At 43.9% G+C, this 20959-nt stretch overlaps 2 protein-coding genes across 7 annotated transcripts in view; both read left to right on the plus strand.

The window, feature by feature from the left end:
- The window catches only part of LOC135915001 (uncharacterized), a 52211-nt gene extending 42995 nt beyond the window's left edge, over positions 1-9216 (plus strand). For 4 of the 5 annotated variants that reach the window (XM_065447939.1, XM_065447940.1, XM_065447941.1 and 1 more), the window contains 3 exons: positions 3713-3898; positions 5013-5135; positions 8893-9216. In XM_065447939.1, coding sequence (XP_065304011.1) covers positions 3713-3898; positions 5013-5135; positions 8893-9063 — 480 coding nt within the window. In that variant the 3' untranslated portion in view covers positions 9064-9216. The remainder of the gene's footprint in view (positions 1-3712; positions 3899-5012; positions 5136-8892) is intronic. The other variant, XM_065447942.1, reaches the window with a different exon arrangement.
- Positions 9217-14450: 5234 nt separating this feature from the next.
- LOC135914983 (uncharacterized) lies at positions 14451-20289 on the plus strand. 2 transcript variants are annotated; one of them, XM_065447918.2, is made up of 5 exons: positions 14451-14725; positions 16514-16777; positions 17177-17234; positions 17596-17761; positions 20068-20289. In XM_065447918.2, the coding sequence occupies exons 1-5, from the start codon at positions 14624-14626 to the stop codon at positions 20186-20188; spliced, it is 711 nt and encodes a 236-aa protein (XP_065303990.2). In that variant the 5' UTR covers positions 14451-14623; the 3' UTR covers positions 20189-20289. The 2 variants fall into 2 exon arrangements, with proteins under 2 accessions (XP_065303990.2, XP_070381773.1); XM_070525672.1 differs by having other exon boundaries at positions 20079-20289.
- Positions 20290-20959: the final 670 nt, after the last annotated feature.

Raw genomic sequence — 20959 nt, forward strand, 5'->3', positions numbered from 1 at the left:
CAGGTGCACGCAGAACAAGCTCCACTTATCCCCATTTTCAAGCAGGGGCAGGGTTTTTTCCTTTAAATGAAACAATCCTAACGAAATTTGTTGCTATGGGTGCCGAGATATCATTTGGCAGGTTAACTTCATGGAGGCGTCCTACTACTACTCCGACAATTCACATTTAAATTGGGCAGCTGCCACATCGTGTCGTAGTCAGGGTAAGCAAACTGCGCTGAGCTGGCAGTGCGAGAAGTCGCATCTTGATAAGAGAAGTGCAGCATACTTCGATGACGAATGCACCTGGCTAACGTCAGACCAAGCGGCAGGGAAACGCTCGGCCGCACCACCACCGACAAACATCCATACCTTCAGCCGTCTCATAGCCCTCGCTCTACAGCGCGTGTGTCTCAAAGCTAATCAGTGCGACGAAGGCGCCCAGAAATTTGGTTGCACGGCTTGCGTGCTGTTCCATCGGCGGGTGAGTCTGACCGCCAACCAGCACGAAAACAGGGGAAATCGATAAAGAAAGCTACGTGCTTTCGTCAAACCCGCGCCATTTCCATGGCGGGGTCCCTATACAGTGTGTGTACCTATTGTTGCTCGCTACACGGGACTTTTGGGGAGCACGCATAGGTAACGTATTCACCCAATAAGAAAGAAGAAATGCTGAAACTCCGCCCGTGTAACCTTGATATACGCATTGCAGGAACTCCATCGCAAACTCAAAATTGTCATTTTTCACTGAAACGTTGATAACTATAACTTAAGGATGTTTCATATTTGTCACGCGACCTCAGGAAAAGTGCGCAAACTTTCCATCGAATACGACGTGTCCACACAGATTTGGCATTATTACGTTAAATAAAAGAAATTATTTCTTTCTGAATTTTCTGTTTTTTTTTCTGTCGTTAGCCATCTGCTGTCGGTCGTTTTTTTAAGATCTCTACCCACGTCGCCTGTCTGTCACGCGACGTCCCAAATCCGACAGCACTGGCCCCTGAAAAGTTTGTTTGCACCCTAAAGAAGCATTAGCATGTATATTAAAGCCCAATTTTGTTCTGGATAGCCAGAGACTAACCCCTTTCCGAAAGAAGTAGAAGTTCCCTGCCCCCCCCCCCCCCCCCCCCCCAAGGACTCTGTCACTGGCTACTCCGAGCTTCCGGGGCGAATGGTTTTCTCGGCGTATAATAAAAATTTTTGAGTTACAGTATAATGTTGTCGAGCCCATTGAGCACGTGTGCGGGATGACTCTGCCAACTTTTCTTCCATGAGAACACACGTTAGTAGCATTTTTAATCTTCATTTGCACGCCACCTCAATTTTTGACCAGCCACCATAACTAATCAATGGGAAGCGGACCAATCGCAGGTGTTGGCACCACCTCCCTCATCTGATTACCCACTTTCACTGTGCTAACTCAGTCCCAGTGAAATCCTCCCCATTTATGGGCCCCCTTTCACTCTCCTCAGCCAATCAGATCGAAAAAGCAGTGATAGAAGCAATGTTATTTCCTTTTAAACAAATCGAGGTTACCTCCTATTACCTTGCAGTCTGTTTGATCGGGCTGTTCATACAATGCTGCGAATCACCGCCCGATGCTTTCGTCGCTGCCTACGTGAATTATATGTCTGCCTATTAGAATGAAATGAGACTGGAAGACTTTTACAACGTAAGGGCTGTTGTGCGCTGCACACTATAGTCGTTATGAGCTAGATAGACTAAACCCAGGAAATTGTGTGAAAGCAAGACAATGACAGAGTAAACACTATGGCGGCGCGTCTACACCCTCTTTAAGGCACACTTATTCTCTGCGCACAAATGCGCAATGTTTGCACTATGTCTGATGCTTTAATGATTTGCCCAGGTGAGAAGGTGCTTTCATGTTCTCGTCACGTTTTATGTTCCCATCAGAAACATAAATATTGGTAGCCTGGTAGAGGAGTTTCAACATTTTAACTCTCCAGCGTGCATCGTGATACAGTGGCCTAAGTGGCCGCAGTAGTAATCGTTGGTTATCTGAAAATTTATCCTGTGTTTTGATATGTTCTGAGTCGCACATTGTGTTAGGTGTTGAGACATCACTTAACAACATTTATTGTAGTGATATTAACGAGCACCAGGACACGTAATTCCTGCGTTTCAGTTATTAACTCTAACACTTCTACCTCTACGAGGTGCTTAATGAAATAGAGTGGATACAGAGACTTGGGGCCGTATAACGTAAAACTATTCCATTATGTTTTTATTCCAATCTCCTGACATCAAATTTGCGTCACCGACGACGCAAGCATCGAGCTGCCACCTGAAGGGTTCTCTGAACAAACCAATCAAATGCGCCCCTCGTTCATAGCAGGTCACTTTTGTTTGCTTGAAAAACAAATAACATTGCTGCACTTAGCGGCTTGTCTCATCTAATTGGCTCACAAGAGGTGAGGAGCATCGTCAAGTGGACAGGGATTCAATGGTGCCAAGGCACCGCACTGAATATTGTAACCGGATGAACAGGGTGGTGCTGGCGTCTGCGATAGGTCGGCTTTCCGTTACTTAGCTTGGGGTGGCTGGTCGAAAATTGCGGCGGCATCAAACGGAAGCTTAAGAATGACGCTAAAATGGATCATCAGCAACGAAAAGTGGGTAGAATGAGGTCGTAAACGTGCCGAAAGTGCTCGAAAACGTTACACGGCCACGCAAAAAAGTTTTGTTATACGCAAATAAATACATGCTCTCCGGCAGGTGCGAGTCGCCAGTGCCTGAGCGATCGGCGGCAGCCATCTTTTATTCCTTTCGGAACAGGGCGGCCTGCGGCTATTCAGAAGAAAATTCAGTTTTGTTCGGCATATTATTGCATCTTTAAGGCGTACATGTCACTGTGACGCGGTGAGTTTTTGCGGTTTTCTGACGTCGCGTGACAAGAAGGTGAAGTGGGTGCATCTCGGAAACTTGTGACCAATAACCGAGGGCTTATGGCAAAAAGGGGTCGAATCCGAAATAACTTTTTTTTCGTTCGGTCGAATGATGCATTTTCACTGTGTCGACGTCATATTAGATAGGGAGCCATCGCTGGTTTCGTGACGTTGCGTGACAGACAGGTGAAGTGGTGGGGGGGGGGGGGGGGGGAGTCCGAACAAGTATTTGACCACTCGCGGTGGGCTGATTACAGAATTGTAATAGTCAAGCTTGGAATAGTTTACCTTATTGCACCTCCGATTTTATTCCTGAAGCACTCACCACGTGCAGTTTATTTGTTATATACCGAGCCGTTTCTCCGGTCTAGAGATAGGCTCACGAAAAGTCAAGTCACAGAATCGAGTTGGGCCTTAGCCAGCCGACAACTCCTGGAAGCATGTTTAACCGGCCATTCCAGCTCAGTGGCTTTGGAGTTAAGCTGCTGAGCTCAAGGTCGGTAGTTGAAACCATAACGTTTACGTTTTTAGCACATGAAAAGGGATGAGAGACGCGGTTATGGAATACCGACATGCCTAAACTTGCGCTCTTTCAAGTTTAAACCATGTCACAGTACCTGCTTGTCGATGACGGCATAGTGCAAAAACACTTGTTTACTGAGATTTAGGTGTGTGGTAATGAACCTGAGTGGGCAAAAATTAATGATGACTCCTGCATTACACCGCGTGCCATAATGAGATCATGGTTACGGGAAGCATAATTTAAGAACTGAGCTTGTTTTTCGAAAACATCTCATACTTTGTTGTGTGGCTTTTGTCCACAGAGGAGGCACGCAGCGTTAATGTCGAAACGCCAGTCCTACAGCTCGAAGGTTAAAACGGGCCTGTCTTTCGAGTTGGCCACACTGGTGTACAATACGACACAAAGCTATCAGCAACAGGACACTCTAGATGTCGCATTGCTATACAGCGAGTGCAATCTCTTCTTTACGACGAACTATGACGTAGTGGTAAGTTTACATGTTCCTCAAACCTGTATTTCCTTTGATCCATCGTTCTAGGTGACTGAGCTAAGAATTACGCAAAACTCACTCCTTCGTAAACAAACTGGAACTATGATGCAGAACTCTTGCATGTTGCTCTAAATCTGGAAAAGAGAAAGCTGAGGGTAAAGGACTGAACGTGTTGTAAATGATTGGCATGGTATGAGAGCGAAGGTGAAACCCGCCTCATCGCCCACCACCCGGTTAGGGCGCAATGCAAACTGCCCTCCTTGGGAACTGTTTGAGATCTCACTCTATAGTAGCACTTCTTGAATATTTCCATTTCGTCAGCCCTACTTTACTCCTTCGCATCCTTTCCTATTACTCGCTTTTGGTAGTGAAATTGTCTGTTTGCGTAAACGCGGCCAAGAAAAGCAGCTGTTTCCATTACTTGAGAAAGCTTTCCTTGTCAAGACGTTGTCCCCACGCTGAAGCTTTCCTTCCTGCACCGGTAATCACGTAAACTTGATTCGCTATCTTTCAACCGTATATATATTTGACAGCCATGATTTGATCTGTTCCCTTCAGTAGTTTATAATAGAGAAGGAGCCTGAATGTTTCTGTTTGGCTAGGCCATACTTGCGATGAGCTATACAAGTTGAATTTGGCCCTGGTGCTTTGAGTTCGGATACCCGCGAGAGAATATAATCATATTGTTGTGTTCACCATGTGTATGTTGATTTGAAATATACGGTAAAGTTAATAGGCACTTCAATGACTTTTCCCCTATTGGGTGCAAGTGTGGTTTTTAAATATCTTGAGTCCTTACTGCTACAGTTTTTTGCGGCTTTCATTGCATTAGTACTTTTATGACGGTTTAAACGATATTTCGCATTTGGCGGCCGTGCTTTGCTCTTTTCATTCTCACAATTCTGGTATCGCTGGTGTCTCGCTTAGTGACTGCTCCAAGCGACGTCCAATCCATGCCCGTGCGCTAGACCCCTAAATGACAACATCTCAAAGGCAACTCCTGTGCCGCTCGAAAGCCCGCAACAATTAGAGTACTACTGAGATTGCAGATACGATTGCAGGGAGCTATACGAATATATTTTCACCTTTTTTTTTCTTTTTTTCCTTGTAGCCATGTAAAAACGTTTCACGCTTAACTGGTAGCCTAGTGCACCCGGACGTCGCCATGGCATCTGCGGAACTTCAGCCATCTCTGATTTTCATCTTCGAGGACAAGGATACTCTAGAGAAAAAGGTGAGCGTTTCGGTATTTGTATCAGCTGGTTACTGAAATCGAAATTTCAACTGGTTGCCCCGTTCCGAAATTTCTTTCGGAACGGGGCAGCCTGAGGCTATTCAGAAGAAAATGCAGTTTTGTTCGACATATTTGTGCATCTTTAGTTCGTTCGAGTCGCTCTGAGGCGGCGAGCTTTTGCGGTTTTGTCACGTCGCGTGACAAGAAGGTGAAGTGGGTGCATCTCGAGAACTTGTGACCAATAGCCGAGGGCTAATGGCAGAAAGGGGTGGAATAAGAAATAACTATTTTTCTTTTGTTCGGCCAAATCATGCATTTTCAGTGCATACACGTCATATCGGATGGGGAGCTGTCACGGTTTGCGTGACGTCGCGTGACAGACAGGGGTAGTGGGGTGGTCCAAAAATGTTTGTGACCAATCGCAGTGCGCTGATTGCAGAAATGGAACAGAAATGTTTGGAATAGTTTTACGTTATAGCACGCCCTGATTGAAGCCACAAAAGTCGGCGCATCACTCGATGGTCCCGTCAGAGCACAGGGTAGGTTTTTGCAATCCCGCTCAGCAGCCGGAGCTACGTTAGGGCAGACGAAGGAGCGGTGTGTCCATGAAAAACCACTGATATCCCCGCATAACCTAGGCCTATATGCTGGATCTCAGAGTCCACGCACTGGGCCAACACCCCGGGTGGGACCGCTTTGCATTAATTTTAAAGAACACCAAATGGTTAAAATAATCGGACAGTAATAATAATGCCTCAGTAATTTGAGTTTCGGCACGTAACACGCCAGAATTTCAGAAACCCAAAGGAATGGCTTCATGGAGAGTTCCTTTCTGGTTGCAAAACGCAATTGGCCCTCTTAGTTTATTCCCCATGACTCGGTACATTCGAAACGATTACATTGTTAAGGACAGCCGACAGCTTAAGTATATGTGTATATCTGAGTGCCTGAAAATCTTAGCTCATAGCATTAAGTTACGGTGAAAGAGTAATAAACAGCGTACAGTTAAATTTATTTGCTTAACGCTACCATGGCACCCTAAACTTCGGGCTAAATTCATTTTCTGCATGGTAAAGCATCCGCGTCTTACGGCAAGGTCGCTGAACCTAGGTCCGTTCGGCGAGACAGCAAATTTGCATTTCTACTTTGCATTGCAGTTAACGGTAGTTGCACCTTTCAACGCTAACCATGGAAAAAAAGGACGGTGTTCATCGTGGCCAAGGCGCATGCTATGCGTGTTTTCTTTCTTTCTTTTTTTTGTTCCCCCAAGTGCTCCTCGGTGGTCAGCCCAATATCCAACCCTAGATGCTCGAAGACGCAGGCGTTCTCTGGTTTCCATTGCATGCGGAGATTCTAGACTCCATCATGGTTCTTGCAAATTTTGAACCTTCCTCTGAAACGTAAGACGTCAAAACTGAACGAAGGACGACAGAACGAGTAGTCTTCGGGTTCAAAATACTCCCCCGAAGCATTCTGCCTGGCAGAGCGCAGCTCATCAATGCCTGTATCACGTTACCTAATCTTTCAAGGAAAAATGTTTGAGCGAATGGCTCATTCCGTGCTGCAGTGATTTACGACCCATGCCCAGCAAGGGGGTGACCATCTATGCTACCACAAGATGTGGTTTGGACGCGTTGAGAGCTCTGCGAGTGCAAATCAAGGGAGCAAAACTACGTTACCTGCATGCGTGCGCTGGAGTAAACTGACTCGCGCGTACTATGATGACGTTTTGTTCGTCGACACAGCCTCCTACCATCGTAAACCGTCCTTAGTATTCGTGTCTAATTGGCTTGCCAGCACCGCTTACTACCATTGTTTGGCATTGTTCTCTCCAGGTTCGGAGTAGTAAAGGAATTAGCAAGGGGCTGGAGGGACCTGTTCACACATATGCAGCGACTAGGATTCGTGTACAAAAGAGCGAAGAAAAAAACAAGTTGAAAAGCGACCGCCACACAGCATCCATGGGACAACATTTGAAGTAGGGCACTCCGCAAGAGTGAAGAAACCTAATCCAGGTCCGAAGGCACACAAACCTTTGGCCAGCCTCTGAAGATCGTCGTCCCATTGCTTGGAATATTGGCGAATATAGAATGCCTCGACACTCTCTGCTGTTCGAAGTGAGGCATGGTAAGAGGGCCTCGCAGCAGCCTGTAGTGCGACTACAGAGTTGCCTTCTGGCGAATAAAAACAACTAGTTTTTGTCGGCAACACCTAACCGCTTGATAAACTTAACCATGCTTCAATGCAAGAGCGTAGGGAGCCATAGCCTGGAAATCATGAGACGGACAAGGCAGTACTTCTTCGCAGGTCTAGGCGCGAGAGAAAGCCACCACTCCGATTGGAAGAGTACGTCCTGGCCACGAAGGGACTTTTCTCTTTTGTTTTCTTTCTTTTTTTTTGCTTGAAGGGTAGAAGTATTGTGTTTTTTACGTACACCTCATTTACATTCACTTTGTCTGTCTGATAAGTTCTGAGATTGTTTATTAGGGTTTGTTTTCTTTCCGATCAGGAGGGGTATCAGACGTGATGTTGAACTCTGATGGCAGGGGTCAGAGTTACAGATTTCGTTGCCATATAGACATGGCGCAACAGGTGCATGTGTGTGGCCGATTACGGTTCATGATTCGCTTGGCGTAAGCACGTAACACGCGTTTATACAGCGCCATTTAAATATTTCATGTGGAAACTGCCCCGCAAACAAGCTTGATTGTCAACACAGTGGATGTTTCGGCATAAAGACGGATCTCTAACAGAAAGTAGGATGTATCGTTACGTATCCGTATGATAAATTTGCGTCCCCATCCCTCTTTTCTTTTACTGTGCATTAACGGTTGCTCCCCGCCTTTGGTGTTTGCGTTACCTATAAAGATTCACAAGCTATAAAGGCTGTTGATAAAACACGTGCCAAATAGGTTTTTACCTATTTGTATAGGTTTTTATCTATAGGTTTTTATCTATAGGTTTTATCTATAGGTAAAATAGGTTTTTACCTACCTACAACTACCTGCTATTAAAATGACAACTGTGCTTTCTGAATGAGGAGATTTGATAAAATTGAGAACAATTCCTATTTGCAGCTGATGTCACAGGTACGCATTGCATTTAAGCGCTGCTAAATGTTAACTACATTCTGTTCACAAGCAAGAGGCAAGTACTTGAAGAATAATACTACATAAGCGGCCAATCAGCAACAAAATTTTATAGTTTAAAGTACTTTGTTATTGCGTTTCACGCCTGAACTAGATTGGTCGGTTCATGTAGATGCGATAATTAAAAAAGAATGCCTGGCGCTTGTCATGCATCTTTCAAATACTCTCCCGTATTAGTGACGCGGAAGAACACAGTAGCAGAGTCGCGAATCGTGGGAATGTGCGAGCGTGTCAAGCGCGTTGGTTGTTATACATCACCCGTTGAAGCTTCAAGCGTATTCGCTGGTGCCCCCGCGGTTTATAGAAACCATTTTGCATTCCGTGTAGTGCACGCATACGTGACAGATCGAATGATCGGTAAGATTCGCGTAAGTTCCAAATGATACAGGCGCATCTTCTTACACACACAAAAGGGAAGCGAAACAATTCACGAGCCATTCCACTCTGTGATGGCCGACGACATGCGAAGTAGATCTATTCAAATATGCGCATCTTGAAAATCAACAATAATAACCGCAATCAAGGGCTCCCGCATGCCACGCACGACGTAATGGCTTGTAGTGTGCATGAAATTGTTTTAAAAAGTGACTTTGCGTCTGCCCGCGCAGTGCGAGGACCTGGCAAGACCGTCCACCTACCTGAGGCCAAATATGGCGATACTCCTGCTGAACGTTCACCTCGGCGACTACTCCGTGAACGCATGCGGCGATGCCGACCCGCTGAGGGCCGACCCATTTTGGCGCATCCGCGTGGTGAAGAGGGCGTTGAATATTACGTGACGTCCCGTCGAGGTGGTTGCGGTTTGTGTCCTGAGAAGTGAAAACATGCAGCACTTCCCTTAGGCAGCAACACACGGTGCATGTTTGGGATTTATTTTATTATATTGTATATCTATTATATACTAATAAATGATTCGTTGTTGCATCACCCTAGCTTGCCATATAATGGTCCCTCCTTCTGTTTACTGTGCTATATTTTTCACGCACAATGAGCAATAAATTGGCAAAAGGAAATGTTGTGCGTTTCGGTAAGATATACCATGTACTCCCCAAGCACATATACGCTTTAAGAACCAGAACATTTTGATTCAGCCCGTTGTGTACTTCTTCGCTATAATAACATCCGGCTGCCGCAACTAACGCCGTCAGCTGCCCGTGGAACTTGGGCTTAATATGTGGCAAATACCCCGATTTGTTCAGGATGTACACTCAGAGATGCGCATATCATCATCTTACACTATCACATTGCCTGCTGTGTTCGTCAAAACGCTCCAAAGGTGTTGCCACTGCCACAATGCGCTGTCCATAATTTCAATCAAGATCTGCGATACATAATTGTTACTCTTGTATCACAGTGTACTAGAAGCGAGTAGTGTGCTCCGGCATAACCTATGGTCAACTATCCTCTTGTGGACGTTGTCAGGTGGCGCCACTTTGGCGTTTGATGTATGGAAGCCGCCTGTTTACTCCGAGACGATATGCGACGACTGCTTGTTGCGCTTATGAATATTGATACGGAACAGCCGCCACAATGTGGCTGCACTGAGGAGGAAGAAGACGACGTGTGCCCGCTTGATATAGCGTCGCCATCTTTGCCACCGTTGGTCTACGAGTAAATATATTGTAAATAGACTTGTACATCAGCTACACGTAACAATATTTTGTTTTATTCCTCTTATTCAAGGTCCTCACGAGCTCCCATGTGGGGTATTGCATGCAGATGGTTAAGCAACGGCAGCGATATTGAAAACAAGCGGTAGTGAATTCCTTACAAAAAATTTAGCGGCATGGATTCAAGTATTATGCTATAGTTACCGGTTGAAGACACAAATGTTGCTTATACATTGTTGACCTGAAGAAAATCAACTATGGAAATGCACTTGCAACGCTCATAATTACGTGTCACAGATGGAAGAAACGTATCGACAAAAAGGTACACCTTCTATGCATATCCAACTCCTACAGTAGATATAAGAACCCACAATACATTAACGTTAGCCGAAGTGACTGCTTCCTCCATTTATAAACGTCACAAGATCAAGGCCGCATTGGACATAGCAAAAGCATTTATTTATAAAACGGCTAACTTCCTTGATAATAATTAATTACCTAATGACTAAGTGTCCCAAACAAACATACTGTTTATTAAAAGCTGAATTAATTTATGCATTTGGGTAATTGTGTTTTAATAGAAAGGTAAATGCTTAGATACAGGTGGCGATATTCTGGTGACAACTGCTGTGTATATTTCAACCTGCAATAGTTCAGGAAAAACGAAGTCATTGTTGAAAACAAATGCATACAGCTATCTCAAGCACCACACAAAGAAAACACAAACAGCAAAAACGTCGACGACCACGCGAGCCGCACTCAGCTAAACTAACACAGCAGGTGGTGGTGTTGATAAACTTTATTGAAAGGGGGAAGGGTAAAGGGGGACGTGGCTGAGGGTTAGGGCTCAAGTAAGGCCCCGGGCCTGCTTGGTCTTTTCCGCCCAGTCCACCAGTTCAAGCTGTAGGTCGACGTCCCCGAAACTGAGCCAGGTTGTCCGGTCATTCTCTTATAAATTTCACTTGTACTGTCAACTTGTAAATTTGGGGCATCTATTTATTTTCTAACTTTGCAATATTTCAAAATGTTTTACCAAGATCTAGGCCCGAAATTGAAATTACGCTTTGAACAGTCCCTAGAACTGAACTCTTTAAAATGCATCACATTTCTTTAAAATTGTTCAATCATTAAAATGTGAATAGCGAGAGAAGTCTATTGTAGCTTCGGTGCTATTGTCTGCTGTGTATTATACGAAGTATTTCTTAAAGTAATGGTCACTATCCGGTTTACTCTTCTACAAGTTACTTCATAGCTTTAGCAAATATGCCATCCTTATTAAAATCAACAACAATAACCCCAATCTTAGGATCTCGTATTGCATGCATGCCATAATGGCTTGGAGGGGGCAGGAAACAGTTTTAAAAAGCGCCTTTATGGCTGCCTGCGGAATGCACGGATCTGGCAAGACGTTAACCAACCTGCGGCCGAACATGGTTATACTCCAGCTGGACGTTCACCTCGGTGACTATTAACTACTCCGCGAACGAATGTGATGGTGACGACCCACTGAGGGGTGACCCGTTTTGGCGTGTTCGTGTAGTTCGTGAATATCACGTGACGTTCCATCGGGGTGATTGTGGTTTCTTCTCCGAGAATTGAAAGCGTGCAGCACTTGCCAAGGGCATCAATGCGGGGGGGGGGCGGAATTTTTTTATTGTCTTATAGTATGATATAATTATTATATAATATAATATTATTCGTTGTTCTCTCGCTTCAACTTCCCATATTAAATATACATTCTTCGGCTCACTTTGTTGCATTTCTCAGCATACCTAGCAAGAAATCAGCAAAATATTGATTGTGTGTTAGATAAGATATACCGTGTAGTCGCCAAAGACATGTGCGCTTTAACAATCGGCACGTTTTTATTCATACCGTTCTGTACTACTTTACGGTGACAGCAGCAGGCGCTTTTGACTGGTATCACTATTTTTCTGTGGAAGTTTGTCTTCCTATTTGGCCGATGCCCCAATCTGTTCATGATGAACTCCCTGAGATCTGCATATCATCATCTATCGCCATCGTATTGCCTGCTGTGCTCATTGAATTGCTCCAAAGGTGTCACCACTCTAATTTGTTTGTTACGCATAATTTCAATCGAAATCTGCAAAAGAAGCTTGTTGCTCGTGTATTACAGTGTACTAGAAGGATTTAGTGCGTAGGGCTATGGTCTGGGGCGGTCGGTCCTCTTGTGGACGTTGGCAGGTGGCGCCACTTCACCATGTGCTGTATGGAAGCCGCGTGTTTACCGCGACATGACCTGCAAAGACCGCTTGTTGTGCTTGTGAATATTTGCAGTTTCAGTTCTTCTCTTCAAGGCCTTCTCAAACTCACATGTGGGGAATTACGTGCAGAGGGTTAGGAAAAGACAGTGATATTGAAAAGACGTGGAAGTCAACTCCTTACACCAAATTTAGCAGCATAGAATCGAATGTTCTACAATGGTTAGCGGTTGAAGCACAAATGTTTATTATACATCGTTAACCTGAAGGAAATTAACTGTGTAAATGAACTTACCATTCACATAATTCGTGACACACATGGAAGAAACCTATCAAGGGAAAGGTGCTCCTACATAAGCATATCCGACTCAAACACTACACATAAGAATACACAGTAGATTAACATTATGTAGAAACTTTTTTTTCATTTCTAGAGGTCTCAGGATCACCAGTGCATTGCATACAGCAAATTTACTTGCAAATGGTTTAATTACATCATTATGTATTAATTGCCTAATTAGCGTGGTCCGAGTAACCGCACTGTTCTAATAAATGTGAAATTACGTAGGTACTTATGAAAGTAAAATTTATTGAATAATTGGGAGCAGGTGACTTTATTTCGGTAACATTTGTTCTTTATATTTCAAGCTGGAAAAATTCAGGGAAAAGGAGCCTTTGTTCTGAACAAACAAAAACAGAAAGTCGCAAACACCACACGAAAAAGTCACAAACAGTACCAATGTCGACGAACACGCGAGCCGAACACAGCCAGCTAGCACAACTGACAACAGCAGGAACGAAGAACAAATATTGGCAGCAGCGTCCCTCCCGCGTGGGCTGGCTGTTAAATCCTCGGTTTCAGTTTTGGACTGTTTTGACTGCTAGCACCACGCCGCGCCCAACATTGTAAGTGTAACCCACCGCGTTCCATTTCCCTTCGGTTAAAATAAACTCGGTCTTCATTTGGTCCACGTGAAAATAATGTTCACCTTGTAGCGGCGATTCGCGCCTATACCTATATACCTATATACCTATATAAGGTACCTATACCTATACCTTTACCTATACCTATACCTATATAAGGTAGGGACATGCCCGCATCTTGCCGCCACAGCTGCGGCGAGGAACACGAGAGGCGGCAGGAGAGAAGGTCTGCGTCTCCTAATTGGTTAAGCGCATTCACGTGGTATCTTTTCCGCCCATTTCTCGATTTTTTTCTTTATTTCCGCGTCTCGTCTCACTTGCCACCATGACAGTTCCCCGTCGAATTGCCACGGTGAAGTATTCCTAAGGTATTAACGGGATAACATTGCTTTTGTCAGATGGAACACCCAGTAGCATTTGGTACATTGACTCCGGCAACCCCCCTTTACACGGCTTTACTGTCCGGGGGGCTTTCCTTCGGGCCGACGGCCCTTCACAGGCAAGAGGGCTGCTGTGGAGCAGCTAGAACTGAGCTACCGTGCTCAACACAAAAACAGCCATCCTATCCAGCCAGCTAACCCGGCTGTAGACCTGAAGTCATTTTGCGGAAATAGCTCAGACATTTCTGTCAGTCCATTTGCTACAGAGAAACCTTGAATATGTTCCGTTCAATGAAGCAGTATTTAGGTGACTGGCCGTCGATAGCAAAAGAGCGACAAAATGATGTCCTGTTTGGTGGATTGAGAATACGGCACACATACGGGAACCATTCTTACTTTTTTTATTGGCGGTGAACCTCCCACTTTTTCCACATGTAACAAGCGGCTGTCTGTACCCGATTTCGTGCTAGATGGCCGGCAACCGAAAACTGAGCGAAAAAGACTCTTTCCTGCAGCTTACCAAAAGCAAACTCCTCTCCATCCAGCAATGTTTTTTTGCTGCGGAACCATTAGTCGGAACCAAAGTTGTTTTAAATTTCTCAAATGAAGTTGCGTTCATGTAATTAGCCTACGAGATTTGTTGCACATATTTCCACCAGAGGCTTCTGCTGCGATAGTAGTGTTTTGTAGAGCACACGCCTCCAGGTCTTTGCGTTTAAATGCCTTCACGAGGTAGTTGGGCTATTGACATTTATACTTTTCAATATGTAAATCAATTCGAAACATATCTCTCGTGCCAATAGCACACCTCACTAGGCATTGTCATTATTTCGACACGTATATATTTTACTCGCACTAAAGCCACAGATGCTACTCTGTTCTCTGTTCAGTCACTCTACATCTATACATTTGCTATTTGTCATTGACCACGTCATCGACTACACTGTAAAAAAAGTGTGTAAAATTACAGGCGTTTTTGCAGAAATTTACTGTTGCCACACGGAAAAAATCTGTTACTGGAAGAAACAGAAAGGTGATCAAGCAAAAAAACAGACATTTTCTGTTTTTGACCGCCGTGGTCTAGTCACGTGCGTCTCTATTAAGAAGTAAGGTACGAATAATGCACCTGAGAACCTTAAAAACATCCGTTTATTTTTTAAAGCCTAGAGTGTAGTAAACTAAATTTTTCGCACAACTAGTACTATGTGGTTGCTTTTGATGCGGAGCTGCACTTCGCAAGATGGCTTCCGCATGAAGAGGGGCTTGGTGTCTTCGTGCGTCGATTTACTCGTTTCATTTGGACAGGTGAGTGAACAAACAATCTTTGCCGCTTGATACAGACAGTGTGATTTGCTTTGTGTCACCGGTGGAAATCTCTAAACTATATTGTAGATGTTGCGTGTGATGGCGGTGGATTACTGTTGCGAAATATTAAGGCATGGGCACAGAGCTCGCATCTCACTAAATGGCGGGAAAGCCCGAGCCCTTTGTAATTTTCATTCTCCGCCTTGCGGTTTCAAGCTGCCTACGCTCCGTAAACTTCATGGTGAAGGTGCTGCTTTGACACGCAGTTAAAGCTTAAAACGAACAGGACGAGCGTTCACGCGCGAATCACTTGCCGCCGCCGACGCCGTCGTAGCGGCAAACGTCTTGTGTCTATTCCATATTTCCATTGTGCTAGCTTCTAAATCGTGCCGCGGCCTCGCTACCGGAACCACGCAGCCCTTAATTTTCATCTCATTCACGATTGCCTCTAAAGGCTATTTGAAATCTTTGCAACGTGTTTTAACGTCGTGTGTGCGTTAAATTTGATATCTGCCAGGGCTCGGGTTCTCGCTTGAGCTTCGGCTCGCGGCATTGGCCGCCACGCCGACTGTCGTCATGCGGCCGGCGCACCGGCCACTCGCGCGAGCCGAACTAGTCCCTTGCCTAGCTGTCGACAAGCAACGTCGACCCGGAGGTGGATCGTTCGTTTCCCACTTTGCGGTTGCTGCGCGGCCTGCGCTCCCCCGTGTATTGCGGTGGAGCATGTCTTCGCCTCAGTAGGCTCGGCGGCCTGGTCGCCGCCGCTGTATCGGTATAAGCGTCAAATAGATTCCACACGGCTTTTGCTATGGCTGTGAAATATAGTCTGAAAATTGTAATGTTAAATATGCTGTTTGATCTGTTTGTCGGCTAATGAGACTACCATATTGGACTATATCACGTATTAGTTCTGGACGGTGAGATGCATGCTATGCGGGGAACGGGCCATCGGTCACCCGCACTTGACAGTTCTCTTCAAAGGCTGGAGCAGAATTGCAAACGGCGTAGATGCTTGACAGCATGCTTAAATTACGAGCAGATTGGGGGCACAGGTTATTAGACTTCTTAAGGGCTAAGCTTGGGCTTCGAGCGAACGCGGATCTGTGCTGACGTAGTCCGTCGCGTCGCCTGTCGCCGACGCTTGCATGCAACCTGGTGCGAATTAACGGTGCTTGCATTAATAAAACTGAAAAAAAATTCTTCAGCACACAGTTCAGTAGTCTTGACTTGGGGTCATTAGATTACGCCACAATATGTTACGCTGTTCAGGTGCTGCGCTAGCTATTCCCAAATAAAACTGTCGTTTCCAGGACAGTTGGCATTGCGATTTAGGTGCGCCCGTTGCGTACGCCAAGCTTTTGTGGGCGCACAGCTGTAGCTGTTTGTTACCAGAGCCTTCAAGCTATTGAAAGAGTCTACTATCACGTATTGGACGAGCGGCTACGTTTCAAGTTCATGCATGTGTGAAATCACGTCCTGACCAGTTGTCACTGGCTCATAGGATTATGACACTCTCCTCCGCGCGGCGCTTTCCTCCTCGCTTCCCCTCGCACGCCGGCTCCCAACGCTGTACACAGCACGCTTTTTTGTCCAGGCAGCCGTAGGCCATCCGCGGCATTGAATTCTGGCGCGTGTTTTGGGGCTGGCGGGGGCCTCACTGAGTTAGCTAATCGTCATAGATGGCGGTAAAAGCAGTGGTAACGCTGAAAGTGATTTTGTAGGTAGTTTTGGTTTTCTGCATCCAAAAATATTCGAGACATTGAGCGAAGCTGGCCATTTCTGTTTCAGGCAAAGCACCTGACCAACCACTTAAACATCTTGCTAGGCTCAAATGCTGCACAGACTTTTGATGACCGGCTAAAGACCGTTGGACGGCAAGTTTTTCGTTACGCACACAGCCAAGTAAAAAAAGAATGCGTGAAGTCTTGTCTCCAAGAAATAGAAGCTGCCAAAACTAACAGGAAGTCAATGGCAGTTGAATACGAAGCCATGCCACTACTACTGCTCGCAATCTTCGGAGAAGACAAAGAGCTGTTCTACAAGCTAACAGAGGTAAGAACTGACAAATGTAGTTTGCATTATTTCCTCGCAGTCGTCGCACGTTAATGCACAATGTGAAGTGTCCCATTAATTTATTCCTCCCAATAACTAAGTCAGCACTGCCTTTTATAACAGTAGTGCAGTGATTGTTTTAATCCCACGTCTCTAACATTTGTACTGAGATAACAGGAAAATCTGGAAGTTTTATGTCAACCTTGCCCATAAACAAAAATTTATCCTCAAAGCCAGCAGACTTGCTGCGGTGTGTTTTAGCGTGCGACGCAATGGTAACTCATATTAAGTGAAATGGCGTCGGTGTTGAGGACTTAAGGCATCATTCTTCTTTTATTACATCCCATTGACCGATCCTAACGCTAATGCACATGTGAATTGGATTTTTCATGTATGGAGACGGCCAGCGACGATGACTTGGGGGATCTGCCAAGCTGTCCTTTCATCTGCGTGAAAGGTAAGATACTGATGACTGACTGAAGGGGCAGTTCATAAAAAAATTGCTGAAAAATGCACTAAATGGTGTTACCTTGTCCGAAATGCCAATCTTTATTATATTAGACAAATGTATGCATTTTATTAAAAGACACTTCCCGCTGATTGAAATGCTTAATGAGTATTGTTGGCTCGATGTGCCTATCATGTATAGGCCAATGCAATCTTCGTCGTTATCCCTTCCTCGTTTTTCACTTATCTTCCTAAAACTAATGGTGATGGACCCACCCCTCTGAATAAAGACACTGTACGCGCAACTGAAAGACATAATGAAAACATAAGGACAAAGCGAATAATAATTCTTCCTTCCAAATCTTTTCCAGGATGGACTTTTCTCACTGCTAATTCATACACAATCTGCGTGGACACCCATCCAGTACTTCATGCATCGAAGCCAGACGAGGCCGTCAAGCTGCTGTTCTTTGCCCCTTTTGCTTTTAATATCCAGTACCAGAAGGAGACGAGCCTGTGCTTGGAATTCACACAGAGGTAAGAACTGAAGCCAATGTTCACTTACTTGTACACTTGCCTGACGTAACAGCACGCCCTGCGCAAATGCATACTGCAGTCTGCCAATCTTCCAAAACCTTATTTAGAAAAGCGGTTACTACGCTGCTAAACTGACAGTATGCGAAGAATATGCACTTCATCTGAAAAGCTTTTTGTACAGTGTACGTGTTCATTGAGAATATCATACTGTCAATGAAGTTTGCTTATCGATGTGAAAGTTGGCATTTCTTCAGTTTGGCATTGAACTAGCACTGGGACGCAATAACGCTAAAGATATTTGGTAGTGTGCTGTAGTATAGGAGCAGCACCGAAGAAAATTTGCTTTAAGGTAGGGAGTTTTAGCAACATTGTAGTACAGGAAATTAATAATTGATTTACCATTGACTGACGTAATAACATGCCCTCATTATCCAGTCTCATTTTTTAATATATGTGTCAAACAGCGAGACATCATAAAGAAACCTTTTATCTCTATAGTTAATAGTACAGCAGCAGCTAGGGATCACGCCTGTGTGCTGTCTATTCTGCTGGGAGGCTAATGCAAGAGCATACAGTCAAGGATGCATTGTAGTAAACGTGAAGGTCTGAGATCAGGTACTTCGTTGTTTTGTTCTAATAAAGCGCAACACCAAAAACTAAGCAAGTGACAAGCACGCAACTGTATTATAAACGTTAATTTTTTTAAGCTTTGCAGCCTTCTATTTTAAAAAGTGAGAAATGCGCCGATGCTTTCTATTGTGCTGGATTGTACTGCAAAGTGGACATTGTGTACCTGATAAGGATGAATAATTAGACGATTAATAAGCCTAAATTAGGTAACAAACTTTACTATTTCTGCTTTAAAGGAAAGGTTGTATCGCAAAATTTATCTGTCAACATCGAAGGTTAGGCTTATTTTTAAATCTTGTTACCCGGCAATGTATTTCGAAGTATCGAAGGAAAGCTGTTCAATTGGCTGGCCCACTTTACCTAACTATACAATGCCGTAACTGCTAATTGTATTCCCGCCGAAATCTAGTTAACTTATACATCATAAAAATACACTAACTGTGTCTGTGCTTGCTGCATGCGTTAGAAGTGCGAGAAGTGATTTTTCTATGAATATGCAATGGTGGAAAGATGACTCAACGAGCTTTCATATGCGTATTTTTGTTGGTCGATGTCTGGAATGATACTGCCGTTTAGGAATATTTAAAACAGCTCATATTCAAAGTTGACGACCATCAATTTTGCAACATAACCTACCTTGCTTCTGAGATAACAAATAGAATAGTCAGTCAAAGTTAAATTATGTAACTACACATACATTTGAGGTACCTAATGTCTGCCTTGCTGTACAGTCCAGCTCAGAAGACCACACCGACGTAGCTAAGTATTTAAAACAAATATCTTCAAAAGTGACAAAAATCACCCTGTATATAAAATATCAATCGGACGGAAAAAAAAATGTCTCTCCCGCTCTTTTTCTGCCGCATCTCACACATACACACTTAAGGTAACGGAATAGGGGTACGGATTTCAGGCTGTTTTTTATGGGAGAGGGGAGCGTTCTGACATGGCAAATCGTTGTAGCAAGGTAAACAAAAGAGACCTAACGTTTTATTAAAGTACGTTTCTCCTTGTTTTATCCGTTCACACCTCCTCATTCACAAGGTCACATGTACTGTAGTAGCTATGAGTTCCTAGGGCGCATGAGCTACGAACGAGTCCGACACTTTTATCATTACCCACTGGATCAAATCCTCACTTGTGGAGATGAAAATCGATCTCAAGTCATTTAATATGTGGTAGTAAAATGAGGTGATCACTGAGAAGCAAGGTACTTAAATGACTTCACTAGCATCCTAGGTACTTCTGTTTCCAATGGTACCTGTATGACCGGAAACTCCAACACATGCCTCGTAAACAATGACATTGTAGAAGCATCGTATGCTCTTTCCGCCTAGCAGTGCCTGTGAGTCATGCTCATGTGCGGTTGTTGATAAAACGAATCTTGCTGCTTTATCGCTATGAGGAGCTTGAGAAGAAAGTTTGAGCAGCAAAGTGACGCCTCACAAAGCTAGAGTTTTATTTCCGGGTGGGAACAGGTAAGATATTAGTGCTTTTCTAACTTAGCTTTTACCCCTCAAAACATAGCGGATCATATATGAGACCTGATTTTTTTAACACATCCGCCCTTGTCAGAATGGTTGTGCAAGTGTAGAACGAATATATTTTTGTCTTTCAACTATAAAAATTGTTTTCGTGCCTGGTCGTTAGTGATAGCTCGTGGCTCTTTGTTTCAGGGCTATTGCAGGTATTAATCCTGCAAGAGGAACGAAGGTGCAAAAGAATGGCGCGAAGCAGCACTGCCTGTCACCAAGAGTGGCTGCACTCGTAACGGCTTTGAAAGACTATGACTTTTAGATTTTTAGTTTCTGTTGCTTGTGTTGTATAACATTTTATTATGTTGGGCTCAGAAATACTTTTCGAGCTATAGAAGACTGCTGATGTGACTTTCGTTTTATTAAAGTGTTCATTCATATCAAGCTGCTTGGCTTTTGGTTCTCAGGCAATGCTATACTGATGAAAATCAGTGTGTTGTGCAAATGTTTCATATTGAGATATTCTTAAATTACTACAGGCAACTTCCCTCGAGCAACGAATTATGTAATATCACACTTTCATTGGTATAAACGATGCAAAGATCATATTTATAATTTATTGAGCCCTTTTGCTTGCACAAAAACCGTATTTTGTGCGGGGAAAAAATTGAAATAAAAGAAAAACAAATAGGAAACAGAACTTTGCAGAAATTTGTGTAAAGAAAATTGTGTGTAAATTAACAGGGCAGCCAAAAACACACAACTAAACTCAATTTGCATTCACAGATTTTCTGTACATGATAGAAAAGAAACATTGTAAAATAACAGAATAACTGAAAACAGAAAAATGAATTTCACAAATTTTCTGTACATGACAGAAAAGAAACACTGTAAAATAACACAATAAATGAAAACAGAAAAGTGAATTTCACAGACATTTTACTAGCTTTCAGTAAATAATGAGAAAGAAAAACCTGAAAATCGCAGACGTGCTTCGAAACAGAAAATGAAATTTCACAGAAATTTTACAGGGATTTTCGGTAAATGATAAAACATTAACATTGTAAGATAACCGAAAAACTGAAAAACGGAA

This window comes from Dermacentor albipictus, chromosome 9 (genome assembly GCF_038994185.2).
Source record: "Dermacentor albipictus isolate Rhodes 1998 colony chromosome 9, USDA_Dalb.pri_finalv2, whole genome shotgun sequence".
Taxonomy (NCBI): Eukaryota; Metazoa; Arthropoda; class Arachnida; order Ixodida; family Ixodidae; genus Dermacentor; species Dermacentor albipictus.